The sequence below is a fragment of the Phacochoerus africanus genome, chromosome 2 (assembly GCF_016906955.1).
Source record: "Phacochoerus africanus isolate WHEZ1 chromosome 2, ROS_Pafr_v1, whole genome shotgun sequence".
NCBI classification, from domain to species: domain Eukaryota; kingdom Metazoa; phylum Chordata; class Mammalia; order Artiodactyla; family Suidae; genus Phacochoerus; species Phacochoerus africanus.
In genome coordinates, this window is record NC_062545.1 from 121662801 (window position 1) to 121686202 (window position 23402).

The window sequence follows — 23402 nt, forward strand, 5'->3', positions numbered from 1 at the left end:
GCCCGCATGGCTCACGCATGGAAGGGGAAAAAGCCTATCTTGCAGCTTCTCCTATGAGAGAGAAAGATAAGACTAGAACTATCATCCAATGTTCCAGGTTTTGGGCGGCTGCCCAAGAGACTGATTTCAGTCTGGCCTGACTCAAAGCCCTACTTTGGATGCCCAGGAGCCACCAAGAAGAAATGAGAGCGCTCAGACAATTGTAGTAGCGACAAGAGGCTGTAACTTCTTGGAAAAGAAAACTGTTAAACCTGGTGGGGGGAATGGAGGGTTAAGGGGGATTACACACCAAGTGTAATGACACAATCCTATAAAAGGTTTGAAGATCTCTAGCTGGGATGTCTGGTGAAGATAGTTTCCAGTACAAGCCAGTCTGCAAAGACAGGCAAAGGCATCTGTTTCTTCAAATGCTAGTCAAAAAAAAACAAAAACAAAAACGTGAATAAGGAAGAAACAAAATATATCTCCATAAACTGACCAAAAAGAAATGGAGATCTAGAGTGCCTTGGCAGGCCTACGGATCTGTCTCTTGCTTCAACAGTGTTGGGACCCAAATGGACCAAGGGACATTGCTCCAGCCTTGGACCACCCTCCAACCTTTTTCCCAGTTGCAGTCTTTGGAATCAGCAACTATTCTTGGCCTCCAGGACCAGCCAACACCATTTTCTGAGCTTAACTCCTTATTACTGATCTATGAGCCTCCAGATTCATCAGAATTATTCCACTGAGGTGGAGGCCATCAACTGCCTGGTCAACACGCACGTGTGGGCCTCCTTACACTTATCTTTCTGGGCTTCCATTTAACAACATGGCTCTGGAGGGTACGGGCCACTTTTTCTGCAAATTAACTGAGGAGAAGCATGAGGATGCTGAGCATCTCTTAAAATGCAAAACCAGAGTGGCAGCCATGCCCTCTTCCAGGACAGGTAGAAGCCATCTCAAGATGAGTGGGGTAAATCCCAGAGTGCTACGGAAGCCGCCATCCTTGTAGAAGAACCTGATCCAGGCCCTTTTGGATCTGCATGGCCTGGGGTCTTGCCTGTGCAGACCCTCACCTCTGTGACTTCCTGGAGAGCCACTTCCTCGATGAGGAGGTGAAGCTCATGAAAACAGGCAACTGACTACCTGACGAATGGTCTGCAGGCTGGCTGGTCCCCAGGTTGGGCTAGGCAAATATCTCTTCAAAAGGCTCACCCTCAAGCACAACTAGGAGCCTCTGGAGCCCAGTGGCCCTTGAGGAACCTCTCCAGTGTCAGGGTTTCTGCCTGAAACCCCTCTCTGCAACCACTAGGCAGCTTTTAAACTACCCTTGGAGCCCTCTCCCAAGGCTTGGAGCAAATGGAAACAAGACAGCTTTGTGCAGGGAAAAAAAACCCCAAAACAAAAACACTATGAATTACCTGACAAATAATTCAAAATAATGAAGCTCAAGGTGCTACAAGAGAACCCAGATAAGATAATTACACAAAATCAGGAAAGCAATGCTTGAACAAAATGAGGATACAACAGATTTAGAAACTATTAACTCACTAGCAGGGATCAACATCAGACTTGATCAAGCAGATGAATCAGTGAACTCAGAGATAGTATATTTGAAGTTACCAAGTCAGAGGAACAACAACAAAAAAAGAATGATCAAAAGTGAAGAAAGCCTAAGAAATTTATGAAGACAAAATCAAGTGGACAAATGCATATTAGTAAAAGAAGCCAGTGTGAAAGGGCTACATTTTATATGACTCCAACACAGAACATTCTGGAAAAGGCAAGACTATGGAGAGTGAAAAGATTAGTTGCTGCTTTGGTTTGGGGGGATAGGGAAGAATGAGTTGGTAGAGCACAGAGGATTTTTAGGGCAATGAAACTACTCTGTATTATACAATGGTGGATATGTGTCAGTATACATTTGTTCAAACCTACAGTGAGTACAATATTGAGTAAATCCTAGTTAATGCAAATTGGATTTAGGGTGATACTGACATCAGTCAATGTTCACCAGTTATAACAAATGTACCATTCTGGTGGGGGATGCTGATAATATGGGGGGCATTAGGTAAATCAGAAATCTCTATACCTTCTGTAGAATCTTGCTGTGAACCTAAAATTGCTCTAAAAAATAAAGTCCATTAAAAAAAAAAATCTTCAAATCAACAACCTAACTTTACACCTCAAGGAACTAGGAAAAAAAAAAAAAAGGACTAAACCCAAAGTTATCATCAGAGGGAAGGAAATAATAACAATTAGAACAGAAATAAATGAAATAGACAATAGAAAAGATAAATTCAATAAATGCTTAGCTAGAATAAGAGAAAGAGAAGGGAATAAACGTAAATCAGAAATGAAAGCGGACCATCAAAAAATGGGCAGAAGGAGTTCCCGTCGTGGCGCAGTGGTTAACGAATCCGACTAGGAACCATGAGGTTGCGGGTTCGGTCCCTGCCCTTGCTCAGTGGGTTAACGATCCAGCGTTGCCGTGGGCTGTGGTGTAGGTTGCAGACGCGGCTCGGATCCCGCGTTGCTGTGGCTCTGGCGTAGGCCGGTGGCTACAGCTCCGATTGGACCCCTAGCCTGGGAACCTCCATATGCCGCGGGAGCGGCCCAAGAAATGGCAACAACAACAACAACAACAACAAAAAAGAAAAAGACAAAAAAAAAAAAGGGCAGAAGATCTAAACAGACCGTTCTCCAAAGAAGACATACAGATGGCCGAGAACACATGAGAAGATGTTCAACATCACTCATCATTAGAAAAATGCAACAAAACCACTCTGAGGTACCACCTTTCACCAGCCAGAATGGCCATCACCAAAAAGTCTACAAACAATAAGTGCTGGAGAGGGTGTGGAGAAAAAGGAACATTACTACACTGCTGGTGGGATTGTAAATTGGTGCAACCACTATGGAAAGCAGTATGGAGATGCCTCAGAAAACTGTGGAAAGCAGTATGGAGATGCCTCAAATAGAACTACCATTTGATCCAGCAATCCCACTCCTGGGCATCTATCCAGAGAAAACCACAACTCGCAAAGACACGTACTCCAGTGTTGACTGCAGCACTATTTACAATAGCCAAGACATGGAAACAACCACAATGTCCATCGACAGAGGAGTGGATCAGAGGTGGTACATATACACAATGGAATATTACTCAGCCATTAAAAAGAATGAAATACCGGCAGTCTTAGCAACATGGATCACCTAGAAATTATCATGCTAAGTGAAGTCAGCCATACAATGAGACACCAACATCAAATGCTTTCACTGACATGTGGAATCTGAAAAAAGGACAGACTGAACTTCTTTGCAGAACAGATGCTTACTCACAGACATTGAAAAACTTATGGTCTCCAGAGGAGACAGTTTGGAGGGTGGGGGGATGTGCTTGGGGTGTGGAATGGAAATCCTGTGAAATCAGATTGTTAAGATCATTATACAACTACAGATGTGATAAATTCATTTGAGTAATAAAAAACAGTAAAAAAAAAAAAGAATGAAAGAGGAAATTAACTATACTTCAATTTTTTAAAAAAGAAATGAAGGAGAAAAAAATAGGATCATAAGAGACTATAATGCCAACAACTGTATTCCAACAAACTGGATAACCCAGAAGAAACTGATAAATTTCTAGAAACATGCAACCTACCAAGGGTGAACTGTGAAGAAATGGAGATTGAATCAATCATCAAAAGCCTCCCAAAGAAAAGCCCAGACCAGATGGCTTCACTAGAGAAGTATACCAAACATTTAAAGAAGAATTAACTCCAATCCTTCTCAAACTCCTTCAAAAAACTGACTAGGGAATATTTCCAAACTCATTCTATGAGGCCAGCATTCTTGATACCAAAATCAGACAAAGATATAAGAAAACTACAGACCAACATACCTGGTGAATACTGATAGAAAAATCCTAAAAAAAAAAAAAAAAATATATAATAATATATATATATATATATACACACACACACACACACACACACACACTAGGAAACCAAATCCAATAGTACATTAAAAGAATTATACATTTTGAACAAATGGAATTCCTAGAATATAAAAATGGTTCAACATATGAATATCAATCAGTGAACAGACCATATTGAGATGAAGGATAAAACCCACATGATTATCTCAATTGATACAGAAAAAGCATTTGACAAAATTCAACACCTCTGCATGATTAAAAAAAAAAACCAAACACTCAACAAAATAGGAACAGAAGGAAATTACTTCAACACAATAAAGGCTATATATAAGAAAATCCACAGCTAACATCATATTCAAGGGTGAAAAACAAAGCTTCTCCTCTAAGGGTTTGCCATTTTAAGGCAACAAATATATATTCACATTCACAACATGTGGCAATCAATGATATTCACTGAAATCAATGAATTCACTGAAAATACATGCATTTTATTATTTTTGTTTGCTTCTTTTTAGGGCCACACCCATGGCACAGAGAAGCTCTCCAGGCTAGGAATCATAGAAGCAGCTGTCAGCCACAGCAACATGGGATCCAAGCAGCACGTGCAACCTACACCAAAACTCAAGGCAACACCAGATCCTTAACCCACTGAGCAAAGCCAGGGATCTAACCTGCATCCTCATGGATACTACTCAGGTTCGTTTGTAACCACTTAGTCTCAACCACTCAGTCTCAATGAAACTCTGAATGGTTTTATTTGGATACGTAAATGAGTAAGCTCTTCAGCAAAAGAGAGATGTATTGTAAAGCAAATACTTTTAAAGGAGGATCCTCCAACTGCATAGCTCAAAGCTTCCACATACATCTTACATAATAGTTTTGAAATAAATAAAGCCTTATTCTATTTTAATGTGTGAGGTTAAGTTAAGAGATTTTGTGTGGAGACAAAGAATCTTTTTCTTTAAGCCTTTTACCCTAATGTAGCTTAAACTCCAACCTCAATTCAAAATGCTGAAAAGAAACTAGCTAAGATTCTGCTAGTGATTTCATTCTAGTGGGTAATTTTCATTACCTGAAGAGTTAAACAGAAGCCATATTTGCTGGCCACGTTTTATTTGTCCTTTTTTTTCAAACAGAATAACCAAAGATACAGACAGTATTCAATAAAAAATAGATGAAACAAATTCTAAGAGACGGCAATGCCACATGCTACATTTAACCTAATTTTATTCATGCTTGCCTTGGGATGGGGAATAGATCATTCAGTAAAAACATACAGTAAAAACAAAATATGTCTTATCATGTACAACTTTTAAACTACAATAATGATGTACCTTAATTACTTCCATGCACACAAGTCTAACAGGTTTTTTTAAAAAATAAACACAATTAAGACTTCTAGGAGCATTTTATATAAGTAATTCCTAATTTTTCTTTGTAGATAGATCAAGCACCTCCAAAATACAAATTCCTATACACAGTGAGCTCTTTACTTAAAATGAATACTTAAGTAAATTAAGTACGTGGACAGCCTTAGGATAAGCTGACATTATATATCAGCTAAGTAGGCAACAAACCATAGTGCCAAAAGGAGAAAAGTGTATTTGCAAATAAAATTTTAAAAACTAAGTTAACTTTTTATAATTAAATACAGAAAACATACTGATTTTCTAAAATAAATAAGATGTGATGTAGTAACACTTCACTATAAAGAATGCATACCAGAACATTTATAAACGGTGAGTGAATCTTATTTAAGAATAGTTTACTACAATAAACGCTGGCTAAATAGAAGTGCATTTGTGAAGCACTATGGGTGGTATATGTTTTGCCACATACTTTTGTTACCTTGAGGTAGATAACACATGTGTACCAAATTCGGCATTCATTTTCAGTTGCTGCTGGTATCATGTGTTTTTAAGAAATGTGTACAGTATGAAAAACTTGAAAATACTCATGAATGAAAAATGTTTTAGGAAAAAAAATAGATATTTCCATGCAATTATGTACAGTCTCACTGTGTAAATTTTCAAGGCAAAATTTTGTTTCCTGTAAAACAGATCATTGTTCTATGAGAGAATGTTTTTACTTGTCTTAGTGCATTTCTTTTGTCTCCTCCTGCATTGCATTATTTTGCTCTTTTCTTATTTTTGTGTGCAAACGACATGCCAGTTAAAATGAAAACCTTCTCACATGTAGAAAAAAAAGTCTGGGTTTTAAAAACCAAGAATAAAATCCTTTCTAAATGACACCATCTGATTCAAGTAAAAAAATGACTAAACACTAGTAATAAAAAAGACAAAACACATTTCATGAAGAATACAAAGAGAAATGTCTGCTGAGTGTTTTTTAGTTCAGATGTTTCAGAATGCTGCTGTATGTTTTATGAGGAATCTGAGGGGAAGATTTCATAGCAGAAGGTGTTAATGTGGCCTGTATTGACTTAAGCGGTGACCCAACTGGACTGTGAAACTGCGGGATGCCTATGGATTCAAGCTGCTTGTTAAAGAGGAACTCCCCACTGTTATTCAGAAATCCTTCCTCATTTTCTCTCTCCCCAAGCTTCCCATCTTCTACCGGCTCAGTTTCTAGCATTTCAGTATCTTCCTTCCTGCTAAAGAACTTGTCCAGGTAACTGGTGTAATTATTTTCCTTTTCAATATGCTCATCCTTCCTTACCTCACAACAAAACTGATTTATGAGAAAACAGTCCTCTCCACCACCCACAAACTGGCTATCCCAAGAAGACTGGTACAAGGCTTCTAACTGAGCCAAATTTGCCTTTCCTTTTTCCTGTTTTTCTCGGCTTACTGACTTCGATATCAAACTTTTCAATTCTAGTTGGGACACTGAGCTATTCAAGTCATTTAATTTGTCAACAACATCAGTAGGCTCATGTTGTGAACTAAGTTGAATAGTTCCTGCAATAAAGGAATCAAAGTCAAATCCCTGATTCTTTTCCCTTTCTTTTTCAGCCAACTGCTGTGATGCTTCCTCTAGGGCTATCTGGGCTTTAACCAATCCATTCTTTTCACATTTTGACTTGCCTTTCTTATCAGATTTTTCTTTGCTTTGTTCTTTCCAATTGGAAAGATCTATAATAAGCTTGGGTTCATAGTAATGATTAACTTCACTCTCTCTCCAAACTAAATTATCTAAATAGGATGATGACCTGGTTTTGTAGTTACAAGTATGGCTACACTCCAGATCACAATATTTGTTTTCATGATGATCTGGGTACTGCCAACAAGGCTCAGTAGAGTAATTGGTATCAAAAGCAGGATCCTCCAAATACTTTTCACGATCTCCATCCAAATATTTTCGAGGATCGACTTGTACTTCTTCTTCATCAGTGACATCAGACAGAGCTCTTGGGTCAAGCTGAACTTCATCAATATCAAAGTTGTTATGTATAGGCCAATCATGCTCTGAAAACTGACAATCATGGTACCTGAAAAAAATTAATGCATTAGTGTTAGTCCAGGTATGTGATCTCACTTTCAAATTCACTGCTTGCCTTTTAGGTCAAAGCACTGTGCTCGCTGGGTCTATGAAGGGATAAATAGGGGTATAAATAATGGGCCTTCTTCCAGGAACTTATAATTTATAAACTTAATGGATAGATACACTCTGTTACTATATAAAGCAATATGAAGCAATAATTACCAATGAAGTATATAATTATACAAACTGCAGATAAACATTTGAGTGACTGTTGGATTCCAACAGTTTCACACAAAGAAAAAAAATACTTTACGACCACAAAATGCAGATCTCTAATCTCAATCAAGAATCTTACCAATTTTCACTCTACTGGTAATAAGGCAAAATAGAAGAGGCTTGCTTGAACTTATCACCATGAATAGAAAATAAGCAAACAAATGAAAAACCACCCCAACAACTCTCCACACATATGTGCTACTGAATGTGGTATCCTCTTACTGACACATTTCAGCAAGGTGAAGACACTAGGCCAAGTAGAGGCATTTGAAACACACATGAAAAACAGTGGGGCAGAAGGGAACAAGAAATGAGATTAAGAAAATGGTTGGCAGATATGTGTACACATACTCAGAAATACCTCAACATTTTAGGAGTTAGCAAACGAATTTCAACATTAACTACTCCTGTTTCAAAGCAGCATTTAACTTTTCCCATTATGTATATCCTAAGATAAACAATTTAATAACAATTAAATAAATATTTAAATTATATAATGGCTATTCAAAGACAGCAATAAGTTTAGCAGAAACCCAAAGAGACCGTTACTAAATTTTAAGACTTCTGCATTGTCTTATACACAATTTTATTTTATTTATTTTATTTTATTTTTGTCTTTTGCCATTTGTTGGGCCACTCCCGCGGCATATGGAGGTTCCCAGGCTAGGGGTCTAATAGGAGCTGTTGACGCCAGCCTACGCCAGAGCCACAGCAACGCGGGATCCGAGCCATGTCTGCAACCTACACCACAGCTCACGGCAACGCCGGATCTTTAACCCACTGAGCAAGGGCAGGGATCGAACCTGCAACCTCATGGTTCCTAGTCAGATTCGTTAACCACTGCGCCACGACAGGAACTCCCTATACACAATTTTAAAATAAAATTTCAATAAACATTATGGTTTATTGAAAATAAAATCTTTCCCTAATTTACAGCCAATTTACCTTTCCCAGTTATAAATGTGACTATGAGTTTCATCCATAAGCAAAATATCATCAACTTCATCTTCAATATGAAAAGGATGACTTGAAATAGGCTCATCCATTGGAAAAGAATAAATGCTCATGTAAGGATGGGAAAGCGCTTCTTCTGCTGTCAACCGATCCATGGGGCTAAAAGTCAAAATTTGTTCCAGGAAATCCAGTGCTGCAAAAAAGAGAAATAAATAATTGTACCAGAGGTCCACCAACCTATAAAGGAAAAAGCAGTTATTACACAATTAATTAAGTTTTGTTCAGAAAAATAAAACTAACCAATTTATAGATTTTTAAAGACATGTGCCCTGGAAATTCCTGTTGTGGCTCAGCAGTAACGATCCCAACTAGTATCCATGACGATGCAGGTTTGATCCCTGACCACGCTCAGTGTGTTAAGGATCTGGCGCTGCCATGAGCTGTGGTGTAGGTGGCAGACACGGCTCAGATCCAGTGCTGCTGTGGCTGTGGCATAGCCCAACAGGTGCAGCTCCTATTCGACCCGTAGTTTGGGAACTTCTATATGCTGCATGTGTGGCCCTTTAAAAAAAAAGTATACAAATTAAAACGTATAGTGTCTAGTGCTTAATATAAAGCCCTTTCCTCCCCTTATCTCACTGACAGGTTGTACTAATTTGTAGATGTCTGTTTCACATCAATCACACTACAGCAAATCACAAGTGCACTTGATCATTTTTAGGGCTATGGTGGAGCAACCACAAACCCAATTCTTCCCACTAATTCAGTCTTTTGGGCCTTCCTAAGCTCCTTAGCCACCTTGAACCACATTGTTACCAGCCCCACACCACAAACGTATGCTTTATGATTTTACACCAATCTTCAACTCTGAATGATTTCCACCATCCACTTTCTTTTTCTAGCCATATAGTACTGATGAAAGTTACATGCAAAATCACATGTGTATCTGTATCTGGCTCACATACTAAGGAATTTCAATTTGGCCTTTGTTATTGCACAGCAATGTTCCATACCACCTCTTTACATTCACAATCTTTATCCTTCTCAACAGATAAACCCACTTAACATTTATTTCAGTATGGTCTGTCACATGTCTACTCATCCAGACTTTCTGTCTCAAAGGAAAGCAAGCTAGCCCTTCACTCAAAAACTAAACTGCACTCTAGAAAGGACCCTATTCTCAATTCCCAACCTCTCATTAACAAGAAAACAGGTGACATCTTTATAACCATTTATAACTTGACAAAGTGCTTTCACATTCATATCTCATTCAATCTTCAAATCAGCCAGAAGGTGGTAAAGAAACCTAAGGCTCATTGTATTCATTCCCTTCAGTGACCCAGGGCTGAGGCTCCTTCCTGAGCTACCCCCTTTCCCATTTCTATTATATTACTCTAATCTGGAAGTTATTTCATGATACATATGTCAAGCTGTTCTTGGTTCTCCCACAAAAGTCTTGCACCAGGGCCCATGTGTCTCAAGGCAAGAGATATTGTAACGCAGAGTTATGGATGGCTGACCCAGCACAATCGCTGTTCTCTGAGGGAAATACATCCACCTATACAGGAAGAATACATTCTAAATCACTAGCATTTGGCAACAGTAGGTAGTAGGCAGAAACAAAGGGTAACAAACTAGTCAGGCTGAGCTCCCAAATGTATGCAAATATAGAATATTTCCATTTGCTGAAAATTCTATTGGATAGAACTGCTCTAGAAGAAATTGTTCTATTTACTACAATGGTGTTGAAATATGCTATGATATGGAAATAAAGTGGTAAACTATAGAGACAGGGAGGAGAAAGGAAAGCATAGATTGAAATATAAAAGATTTGGTATTCACCTAAAGACACTAACCAGAGCATGGTTCCTAGCAGTCTTAATGTGTTGATTCATATGTACTTAATTTGCTTTTTGTCTGAAGATCATGAAGAGAATATGAGAAAACATTTTGTATTATTCCTACTAAGAGTTCCCCATTGCCTCAGAAGATACTCTGCCCAAAAATAAAACTCCAGTGTTAATCAGTAAGAAATTGATGTAGAATATATCTATATAATAAATCTTTAGTTCCAGGAACTTTAAACACTCTGCATTGCACTTGCATGTGAGCACAGTTCTGCCGCTTGTGAAAACCAAGGATCTTTGCCCAATGGTTAATTTAATGCATCTATTATCAAAGACATTCATTTAACAGATTATGAATAAACCTCAGCCAGCAGCCAAATACTCAGGTTGGTTATCATCTGACTAACTCATGGTTCCCACCCTAATGAAGGTAGGGAAAAGAGGATTTAAATTTAACTAGATTACAAATGCTTAAACAGCACTGTTCTCTATTCTATAGTTTGCCACTTTTGGTAAGACCCAGCAATGGTGACGACTCCAAAGTCAATCCAGGTTATTTCTGAGCACTATCTCTCAACCTGGCTGAGCAGAGTCATACTGCCAAAGGTTTAAAAACACAGACACATGGCTTGGTCGACACCTCACCTTTGGATTCTGATTTAATAATGCACTTTTTTTTTTTTTTTAAACTGGCTACAACCACAGCATGTGCAAGTTCTCAGGGCAGGAACTGAAACCGAGCCACAGCTGTGGGCAACACCAGATCCTTTAACTCACTGCACTGGGCCAGGCTTCGAACCCACAGCGACTCAAACCACCACAGTTGGATTCTTGACCCACTGCCACACAGCGAGAACACCAATAATCTGCATTTTTTAAAGAGCTCCCAAGGACAATTCTGAGGTATAGTCAAGTGTTACACGACTAATGTTCAGTTGTAAACAGGATGTCCTGAGTGGCTACAAGGTTAGGAATAAGAAAGCCAGCAACATATTGGCTGATTGTGAAAAGTCTAAAAGACGGATTAGAAATGTAGAACTACTGATAAGGAAGCTTGCAAAACCTGTTGAAATTAAATATAATGCCTCGTTTTCATTTTGGCCTTTACTAAGTTCCAAGCATGTCTGAGGAGGAAAAAAAATGTCCTCATGGTTTTGCCATCCAGTGCCTATTTCTCAAAACACTTGCTAGTTTTCTTCTTTTTGCTTTTTAGGGGCACACATGTGGCATATGGAAGTTCCCAGGCTAGGGGTCTAATTGGAGCTGAAGCTGCTGGCCTACACCACAGCCACAACAATGTGGGATCCGAGATGTGTCTACGACCTATGCCACAGCCCACAGAAACACTGGATCCTTAACACACTGAGTGAGGCCAGGGATCAAACTCCTGTCCTCATAGACACTAGTTGGGTTGTTACCGCTAACCTAATAGCACTTGATGATTTAAAACACTTTACTAAACTGCATGTAAATCAATGAAACTGGAACACACCCTCACAAAACTGTGCACAAAAATAAACTCAAAATGGCTTAAAGACTTAAACATAAGACAAGACACTATCAAATTCCTAGAAGAGAACATAGGCAAAACATTCTCAGACATCAACCTTACAAATGTTTTCTTAGGTCAGTCTCCCAAGGCAACAGAAATAAAAGCAAAAATAAACCAATGGGACCTAATCAAACTAACAAGCTTCTGCACAGCAAAAGGAAACCCTAAAAAAGAAAAAAAAAAAAAGACAACTTACAGAATGGGAGAAAATAGTTTCAAATGATGCAACTGACAAGGGCTTAATCTCTAAAATATACAAACAACTTATACAACTCAACAGCAAAAAAACCCAAAAACCCAAATGAAAAATGGGCAAAAGACCTGAGTAGACATTTCTCCAAAGAAGATATACAGATGGCCAAAAAGCACATGAAAAAATGTTCAACATCACTAATTATTGGAGAAATCCAAATCAAAACTATTATCAAAACTACCTCACACCAGTCAGAGGCCATTGTTAACAAGTCAACAAATAACAATTACTGGAGGGAGTTCTGGTCATGGCTCAGTGGTTAACACATCCGACTAGGAACCATGAGGTTGCAGGTTCGATCCCTGGCCTTGCTCAGTGGGTTAAGAATCCAGTGTTGCTGTGAGCTGTGATGTAGGTTGCAGATGCGCTCGAATCCTGCTTTGCTGTGGCTCTGTGTAGGCCGGTGGCTACAGCTCTGATTAGACCCCTAGCCTGGGAACCTCCATATGCCATGGGAGCTGCCCAAGAAATGACAAAAGACAAAAAAAAAAAAATGCTGGAGAGGGTGTGGAGAAAAGGGAACCCTCCTACACTGTTAGTGGGAATGGAAACAGTATGGAGGCACCTCAGAAAACTTAAATATAGAACTACCACATGATCCAGCAGCAATCCCACTCTTGGGCATATACCTGGACAAAACTTTCCTTGAAAAGACACATGTGCCCGTATGTTCACTGCAGCAGTATTCACAATAGCGAAGACATGGAACAACTTAAATGTATATTGACAGATCAATGGATTAAGATGTGGTATATATACACAACGGAATACTACTCAGCCATAAAAAAGAACAAAATAATGCCATTTACAGCAACATGGATGGAACTAGAGACTCTCATGCTAAGTGAAGTAAGTCAGAGAGAGAAAGACAAATATCATATGATATAATGAACCTTTCCACGGAAAAGAAACTCATGAACTTGGAGTACAGATTTTGGTTGCAAGGGCAGAGTGAGTGGGATGGACTGGAAGTTTGGGGTTAGTAGATGAAAACTACTGCATTTGGAGTGGATAAGCAATGAAATCCTGCTGTATAGCACAGGGAACTATATCTAGTCACTTGTAATGGAACATGAGAGGCTAATGTGAAAAAAGAAATGTCATATATATATATACACAATTGGGTCACTTTGCTGTACAGTGGAAACTGACAGAACACTGTAAATCAACTATAATGGAAAATTTTTAAATCATAAAATAATAAATAAATAAATAAATAAACACTTATAGTGCTAGGAGTTCCTATCGTGGCTCAGCACTAGTGAACCTAACTAGTATCCATGAGGATGCAGGTTCGATCCCTGGCCTCATTCAGTGGGTTAAGTAAGGATCCAGTGTTGCTGTGAGCTGTGGTGTGGGTCACAGATGCAGCACAGATCTTTCGTTGCTGGGGCTGTGGTGTAGGCTGGCAGCTATAGCTCCAATTTGACCCCTAGGTCTGGGAACTTCCATATACTGTAGGTGTGGCCCTAAAAGACAAAAACAAAAAACAAAAACCCAAAACACTTTGTTATACACCAACCTCAACCACACATAATGATCGGAGTGAGTGATGCGAATAATAGACATATAATTAAGAGAAAGTTTAAAATGTTTAAGAAACTATATTTGAACCTAACTTTATGATACATGAAAGAACTATACAGTCCTGGCATTGATGCAGCTAAATACAATATAATAATTCTTAAAGACACAATACAATCAACTTTTAAGAAAGATATTTTTCAAATCTAATGCTCTTTCAAAAATGCTATCTTAAACCTATATGGGAAAAGAATCTGAAAGAATGGGATATGTGTATATGTGTAACTGTATCACTTTGTTGTACAGCAGAAATTATCCCATTATAAATCAACTATACTTCAATAAATCTTTAAAAAAATGGAAAAAAGTATTACAGATAACTAAAAAAATTTTAGACTTCTTATTTATACAAATAAAGCCTAAAGAGGAGTTCCCGTTGTGGCTCAACGGTTAACGAATCCGACTAGGAACCATGAGGTTGTGGGTTCGATCCCTGGCCTTGCTCAGCGAGATAAGGATCCGGCGTTGCAGTGAGCTGTGATGTAGGCTGCAGACGCGGCTCGGATCCTGCGTTGCTGCGGCTCTGGTGTAGGCTGGCGACTACAGCTCTGATTAGACCCCCTAGCCTGGGAACCTCCAAGAAAAGGCAAAAAGACAAATAAATAAATAAATAAATAATAAATAATAAATAAATAAATAAAGCCTAAAGATACCTATATTTGAGGATAAAATTAATTGCGTTAGTGGCCAAAGGAGTTTTGATTCTCTCCAACTTCCTATTTTCAAGTTTGCATAAACTCTCACATTTAGCACCTAATATTCCTAACACCAATCTGGAAACTTTTATGTAATGAGTTTGCTCACATGAAGTTTTGGTCTCTCCTTCATCTCTTCCTTGCCCTGAAACCTTTTCTTTCCTCCAACTTAATTCCCTCTTGCATATCTAAATCACATTCATGTTCATACCCACACTTACTTATCTTACAACCCTCACAGAAGCCCATTCGAGCTTAGAGAGAGTCAATGATTCAATACGCTCACCTAATGTAGACATCAGAGGGGTAAGCTGAAAAAGTGGAATTATTAGAACCAGGAGAGAGGGGTTCACTTTCTGGAATGTGGAAAATTATTCACAGCAAAGAAAAAGATCCCGGTCTAAGTGCCAGGCCAACAAAGGGAAGCGAGAGCTAAAGGTTTAGGTATACCGAAAGTGTTTAAAAGACTATTTGGGAGAATGCTACACATAACTAAGGGTAAAAAGCTAAAGCTCCCTACACAGGTACTGCTTACACACCACACCATTACATGACGGTTACTGGAGTCACAATACCTTCTCGACTAATTCCTGGAAGCAGCTGAGTTAAAGGTTTGTGTGGCTCAGTCATATCATTTCTAATGTAAACTGGAATTACGCTGAGAAGCTCCTGACGATCTTCCTCATGCACAACAGGAATAGATTCTAAAATCAGCTGCATCTGTTCAAGTTCATGTGCACCTGAGTGAGATTAAAGAAAAACACCAAATGCAACATTAATAAATGCATTCCTCAATGTTTACTTATTTGGCAGTAAACATTCTAAAGCTATACAAAGCTAACTTAAATACTGTAATGACCACCAATGGGAAAATGGTTTTAACCGAGTCATTAATCAGATTTCATTGCTTTGAATATCATCAATCTGCTCAAAAAGCACATCTATTTCAATTTCTGATCACTGATATATTTAGTTTTATCTGCTTTGTTTCCATAAGAAACTGACTTGAAGTCTGGACTCCTTTTTTGTTGTTGTTGTCTTTTTCGGGCCACACCTGCGGCATATGGAGGTTCCCAGGCTAGGGGTCTAATTGGAGCTGTTGCTGCCAGCCTACGCCAGAGCCACAGCAACGCCAGATCCAAGCCACATCTGTGACCTACACAACAGCTCACAGCAATGCTGGATCCTTAACCCACTGAGCGAGGCCAGGGAATGAACCTGCAACCTGATGGCTCCTAGTCAGATTCATTTCCGCTGAGCCACAACGGGCACTCCTGGACTCATTTTAAGGTGTCAAAAAGTAGTGAAAAAAGCAATGAACTAAGATTCAAAAGACTTGGATTCTAGTCTTAACTGTACCACTAACTCACTATAACTTTGAGAATACTTAACATGGTAATGACTTGATTTCTCTATTAATAAAATAGAGGCTTGGACCAGACTTGTGAAACAAAGTTTTATAGTTATGTGTTGGGCTCACTTAACATTTCAGGACCACTATTAAAGGAATACAAGGGGTAACTTTAGGCTAAATGGGCAACTAATTTTTTAGAAAAAAAATTTGCTTTCCTACTTATTTCTAGAAATTCATTTGACATTCAAATTTCTTCTTGAGAGCCCACCCACTATGAGCAAGGCACTTTAGAATACAGCTGTGAAACAAAACTGACCAAGTTCCTGCCTTCCTGGAGCTCACATATAGTGGAGGAAAACAGATAATAATTCTGCAAACATTTATGTCAAATGGTGACAAATGCTGTGAAGCAAAACAGAATAAGCTAAGGGGATAGAGAGCACTGCTGGGGGTAGGACTGCTAATTTATACGGGATGACCAAGGAAGGCCTTACGGAGAAGCTGAAAATCAAGGAAGTTAGAAACCACCATACATTCATATGCAGGAAGGAACTTCCAGGAAGATGAGAAAAGGCCCAAAGGCCCAGAGAAGACAATGGGCTTGCTGTGTCTAAGAAACAACAATTTGGCAAGTGTAGCTGAAGTAGAATAGCTCAGGGGAGTGATTGGAGATGAAGTCAGAGTAGTACCAGAACACAACAAGTCTGCTTTAGCCTAAATTTGCTAAGCCATGACAGAGCTTTGAACAGAGAAATGACATGACCTGATTTGTCAGAGAACTACTGCAGCTGCTATGTGGTAACCTGATCACAGACAGCAAGGGTTAAAGCAGGAAAGTTAGTTAGAAGGTCCTGCATTAGACCAGAAGAGGCATAATGGCTTACTGAACTGGGAGGAGGGGTATGGATAGAGATACCATCAAGCAGTTAGATTTGGGACATATTTTGAAGCAAGAGCCCACAAGATCTACACTGAGAGCAGTGAAGGACAATGCCAAGATTTTGGGCCCAGCAACAAGAAGTAAATCTGGTTTACTGAGATAAGGAAGGCAGCAAACAGAAATATGAAGGAGAACCATCAAGAGTTCAGTTTTTAGGTAGGTTAAATTTGAGATACTAGTAAATCTGAGATACTATAGGTTAAAAATACACACATTTCTCCGTTAACTTGAAGCCTATACTAATACAGACATAGATCTCCCTCATGCTGCTTTTACTAAGTGGTTCACAAACCTACTAAAAAGGCTTCAGATGGGAACCACACTGGATCTTTCAAATCACTTCACAAACAGTTCTCTTTAATTAAATGTTTAAAATTTACAAGGGTTTAAAATTTGTTTTTGTTTTTTAATTCACCTTAACTCTTTCACACTTCTTTAGACTCCCTGAGAACACCAAAATGAGCAAAAAAAAAAAAAAAAAAAGGGTGTTTCTGAAATATCACAGTAGTCAGGCAACAGGATTGATAGAGGGCAAAGAAAGAATTAGTGAATTTTCAACAACTAAAAACATTTTACCAGGAAGTAACAAACACTGACAGAAACAGGCAACTTATGTATGTATCATTTAACACAAAATAAGCAGCAAATATCATGGACCGACAAAATATGCAATTATATTTAAGAAGTAAGATATATAAAAAAGAACACTAGAACTAAATTTATTAAGTGAACAATTCAGTGAATATTTTATCAAATTTTTAGATATTGAAAATACCATTTTATTATTTCATTTTAATATTCTAGACTACAATAAATTGCTCTAAATCTCATATAAATCAGAGTTCCCATCGTGGCGCAGTGGTTAACGAATCCGACTAGGAACCATGAGGTTGAGAGTTCAGTCCCTGCCCTTGCTCAGCGGGTTAACGATCCGGCATTGCCGTGACCTGTGGTGTAGGTTGCAGACGCGGCTCGGATCCCGCGTTGCTGTGGCTCTGGCGTAGGCTGGTGGCTACAGCTCCGATTGGACCCCTAGCCTGGGAACCTCCATATGCCGCGGGAGTGGCCCAAGAAATAGCAAAAAGACAAAAAAAAAAAATCTAATAAAGTGTTGCTCTGTGTGTGTGTGTGTGTGTGTTTAAAAAAAAAAACATCTTATGTAAATCTTGCTTCATAGATACATGGAAAATTATTTTTCTCTTTGAAATAAATTTTCCTATATATTTTTAAATTTCTGACCTGCAAAGAGAGTTTTACCAGTCAGCATTTCAGCAAAGATGCAACCTGCAGCCCACATGTCAATGGCTTTAGTATAATTATTAGGAGAAAGTAAAAGACGTGGAGATCTGTACCATTTAGTAACCAATCCTTCAGAAAGATGACCCTGAAAAAGAAACAAAAATACATTTTACATTCTAGCTGAAGAATAGTACATAAAAACACACGGTTCATAAAGAATCCTAATCTAAAAACAAACTGTAAGAGTTCCCATGGTGGCTCAGCAGTAATGAAATTAGGATCCATGAGGACGCAGGTTTGATCCCTAGCCTCACTCAGTGGGTTAAGGAGCTGGCGCTACCATGAGCTATGGTGTAAGTCACAGATTCAGCTCGGACCTGGTATTGCTGTGGCTATGGCATAGCCTGGCAGCTACAGCTCTGATTCAACCCTTAGCCTGGGAACTTCCATGTCCCATGATCCTAAAAAGACAACAACAACAACAAAAAACCCAGAGGCCAGCTCAGGAAACGTTATTAACTTCTTGTACAAAAGCAAGCTATCATCTAAGGCAGAGTTACTATGAATCCTTTTGGCTATTCTTATTACCTATTTTATCTTGATGTAAATTTAGATTTCAAACTAAATTAAGTTTGCTAAACAAGTATAATAGAATAGCACTGACTCAAAGGGATAAAAAGGCATAAAAGTTGAAACAGTATGCCCTATTACCTTCAGAAAGAACCACCTCCTGCCCTAAACACATAAGGATGTATCATATTTTTAAATAAGGGAGAATTTAAATTATAATAAATGACCACACATTTTTAGGAATTTGTATTTAATTAGGACTCAACCCTACTTTCATTTCAGAGGGAGATCACGAATTTTAAAAAGGTACTATATACAGTCGAATACAATAAACTAAAAATTCTGCCACAGCACACAAAATAAATACAAGTACCTAATCTGATAATCCATTATCAGTTTAAAGGTCTGCCTCAGCTGACTTTCCACGTACCTTATGGGAATAATGGGGATCCATGATCCGTGCAAGACCAAAGTCACCTATCTTCAGCACCAAGTCTTCAGTGTTAATGAAAAGATTAGCTGGTTTGAGATCTCTGTGCAGTACGTTTGCTGAGTGAATATATTTGAGCCCACGTAGCAGCTGATACATGAAAAGCCTGGCATGCTCTTCCAGTAAAGGGCCCTGTTCCAGCACATTAGCCAAGTCTGTCTCCATGTACTCCTGAACAATGTAAACACTGTTCAGTTCGGTAAGAGAGCCCACATCATCTGTTAACTGGCTTCCACTAGGACCAAGAATTTCAAACACTTTCACAATGTTATCATGGTCAAGTCTTCTAATAATTTTAATTTCACGTAGAGCATGTTTGACACTCTGGGGATCAGTAAGGACTATTTTCTTGATGGCTACTCTTTTGTCACAGTCATTGTCTACAGCAGAAAAAACCAAGCCATTGCCTCCACAACCTAATGGTTTTAAGTCCATATACCTAGAGCCCAGATCAAAACCATGAATGTTCATGAGACTTTCAAATTTCTCTGCCATTTTGAAACCCTTACTATTGCCTTTTCCTTTCAATTGTTGAACTTCTGTAAACAAGGAAGAAAACTGGCATCAAAAGGAAAGATCTTTCAAAAAGGGATAAGAAAAATAATTTTGCTTCCACAGCAAGATGGTTTCTTGATGTTCATTGCATATGCCAACCGGGCCCGTTGAGTTCCCCTTAGATTTAAAGCTCAAAAAGCTCTACTCATACTGAGAATTAAAAAGATTGCAGTACTCATAGTTCAAGAAAGGGGCAGCAACTCTGCAGACATTTAAAGAAAACACTCAAGAAACTCAAACGGAATGAAATGACATACTATGTATGCACCTAGATTTACTGTGCTGAAGGATTTAACATTTAACAAAAATGTGAATAAATATGCACACAACAGGCTTCTATGAACATTCTCCTCACAGTGCAGATACATTCAGTGTTGGACTGGTCCTGAGCAGCATCATTCTAAGGTGCTGGTAAGCACTATTTCCGTTTTGCTTCGTTTCTTCTTTTGTTGCTGTATATTTCAACAGGAAGCCCTGGCGGTTGTTTATTAACAGAAGATGTCTTTTGTTAGTGATCAGGTGGCTCCAGCTCACCACAATCACAATCAAAGCTACCGTCCATCTTACTCAGATACAACCTGGAGGATGAGAAAAGATGGAAGAGTCACCACTGTAGGAAATGCTCTTTTATTCAACTTTGTAAAATGACACAAACTGGGCATTTAGCTATAGGCTACTACTGGTACACTAAACATTTATTTATAGTCACTAAATGGAAAGATCACCCTCAATCAAAAATAGCTATCCATGTTGCAAGCAATTCACATGTTAACTCAGACTCTAGATTCTACCAACACTAGATTTTCTCTCTCTCTTTTTTCTTTTTAGATCCACACTCATGGCATATAGAAGCTCCCAGACTAGGGCTTGAATTGGAGCTGGAGCTGCCAGCCTATACAATAGCCACAGCAACTCAGGGTCCGACCCATGTCTGCAATTTACACTGGAGCTCATGGCAACGCCGGATCCTTAAACCACTGAGCAGGGCCAGGGATGGAACCCACGTCTTCTTGGATACTAGTCGGGTTCATTACTGCTGAGCCACAATGGGAACTTTTCATACTAGATTCTTTACATTATTTAGATCATTAGGTTGGATAACTTCTTAAATGCCAATGAGCAAAAGAAGGTTCACAGTATTTCTTTACAGAATTCTTTAGAACTTTTGGCCATGCCCATGACATGTGGAAATTCCCAAGCCAGGAATCAAACCCATGTAACAGCTGCAGCCTGAGCCACTGCAGCGGCAATGCTGGATCCTTAACCCACTAAGCCACATGTAAACTCCATGAATTTTTAGAAGTTTTTTTTTTCCTTTAGAAGTTCTGAAGGATAAACATTAGTAGCATTTCTCTAAAAATCTAGCAGTACAAATAAAAAATCTGCCAAGGAAGTTCCTCAATTTACAAAGAGTGAATTTAGAGAATAAACTTATAAAGAAAACCTATGAAATGATGTTTAATTTTACTGATAATTAGAAAAATCATATTATTTCATGAGGAAAACATATAATTTCATGAGGAAATTTCATATTGGAAAAAACATTGTTAACAGCAAGTTTGGGGGGAAATGTGGAAAAACAGGAACTTATACAATATTGGTGAGAGTTTAAATCAGTAAAAACATCAGAGCAATCTGGCATAAATAAATACATAAGCAGATGAGTAAATAATGTACTATGCCTTAGTAATTTTTCTCCAAGGAAATTCCCTAGAAAAATGCTTGCAAATGAACAAATGTTTGCTTTTTCTTGTAATGGCAAAATATCAAAAACAACCTAAACTTTCAACAATAATAGAATGAGTTATATTCACACAGTCAACACTATATAATAGTAAAAATGAATAGAGATGGTTGAAATCACCAAAAACACACTACATTTAAAAAGCAAACTGTAGATAGAAATGTGCCTGCTGAAACCAGTTATATCAGGTAGATAAACATGCAAAATAATGCTATTTTAGAGTGCATATATTCATAGCAAAAGTATAAGAAACATAAGACTGGGTAAATAACAAATTTATGATAATTACCTTGAGGAAAGAAGGAAGGATAAGATCAAGGTGGCGTTACATAGCATGTTTCAACTATATCTTTTATGTGTTATTTCTTTAAAATAATGAAGCATGACAATTATTATAATCTTATTGAGTTAGGTAGTATGTATATGAAGAGCTCACATTATAGCAGGGGAATACAGGAAGACAAGCAAAACACACAGATATTAGATAACCAAAAGAGATATGGAAAAATAAAACAGAGAAAGGTGATGGGGAGGGTAGTTAAGAAATACCTCTCTGATAAGGTGTTGCTGGAAGAAAGCTCTGAGGTAGGAAGTAAGGAATGGGGGGGCCGAGGGATGCTATGTGGGAATAACTGTTGCAGACCCCAAACCACTAAGATGAAAGTGTGCATGTCAGGTTTCAGAAGCAACTAAGAGGCCAATGCAGCAGCTCATTTAAATATACAGGCCTATAAGAATATAATACAGCTGACCCTTTAAATGGAAAGTCTTCCTGTTGCTGACTTTTGATCTTAAAGCTGGTATAGATGCATATACAGTGCTATTTTCTGAATAAATCTGAAGGGATTGGAATTAGGACATATTCCTTTGTTCAAAGAGCTAATCTTTTAAACGCAAGAAGAAGTGTTGTCAGTGTATGAAATAAAGCAGTCCATTCTCAACCTGAAGATGTGACAACAGTCAATCGCCTTCAGGTGTGGCTTAAAACCTGCTAGGACTGAAATACATCACCTGTTTTGCAGTGGCGAAGCTTTATACCAATACAAGATTCTGAAAAATAACAGTATTTATCTTAATCTGAGAAAATCTTCAATTTTGAGAAATTAAACACAAACATTAAAAATAAGGTATGAAAGGAGTTCCCGTATGGCTCAGTGGGTTAAGAATCCGGAGTTGTCACTGCAGCAGCTCAGGTCACTGCTGTGTCATGAGTTCAATCCCTGACCTGGGAACTTCTGCATGCCATGGGTATGGCCAAAAAAAAAAAAAAAAGTATAAAAGAGAAACTGAGGATACTAATAACTCAGAGACTAAGTAGATAAATGATCTTTATGGCAACAGTTTTTTTAAAAAGCTGACATTTAATATTCCTCAGTTCTTTTAGTAAATATGAGTGTTTCTTACATCTATTTAACACTGTGAAGAACGTTTATAAAGCATAATGGTTTTCTCTGTTTTACTATGGCAGAGACTGTGTCTTTTGCCTGCAAGTATTTCATCTGCTTCTCAGAAATCAGAAAAAAAAAAAAAAAAGCAGACTTCTAAAAATTCTGAACCTTATCAGTCTATTTGTAGTAAAACATTTGAAAATTAAATTAAGGTTTGCAAATAATCTTTTGAATTAAAAAAATTACTCTAATGTAGACAATTCCTTAAAGCTCAGTCAAGTTTTAAGTTTTTGATAAATACGCATTTTTATCTCAGTTTAACAGACTTGACATAAGAACAGTAAAACCTCTAAGTACTCTCTTAAAGCTAGTTCACTAATAGAGCAATCACAGTAAAGCACAAATAATGCTTTGCCAAAAATGACACCACTATTATCCAAAAGAATAGCTCAATAGTAGGAACTGCATCCAGATTATGAGAGAGAGATCTCTACTCAAGACCTTCATCCAACATGTGCTCCCTTTCAATTTTAGTGAGACCAAGAAGCATTACAGACCAGAAACAAATGTTAGCAAGAGAATGCCCTTTCAGAAATTTCAG

At 38.2% G+C, this 23402-nt stretch overlaps 1 protein-coding gene across 5 annotated transcripts in view; it reads right to left on the reverse strand.

The window, feature by feature from the left end:
* Positions 1–5126: 5126 nt before the first annotated feature.
* The window catches only part of MAPK6 (mitogen-activated protein kinase 6), a 45893-nt gene continuing 27617 nt past the window's right edge, over positions 5127–23402 (reverse strand). For all 5 annotated transcript variants that reach the window (XM_047766337.1, XM_047766333.1, XM_047766335.1 and 2 more), the window contains 5 exons: positions 19055–20247; positions 18055–18199; positions 15097–15261; positions 8582–8783; positions 5127–7367 (listed from right to left, as the gene is read on the reverse strand). In XM_047766337.1, coding sequence (XP_047622293.1) covers positions 6266–7367; positions 8582–8783; positions 15097–15261; positions 18055–18199; positions 19055–19609 — 2169 coding nt within the window. In that variant the 5' untranslated portion in view covers positions 19610–20247 and the 3' untranslated portion in view covers positions 5127–6265. The remainder of the gene's footprint in view (positions 7368–8581; positions 8784–15096; positions 15262–18054; positions 18200–19054; positions 20248–23402) is intronic.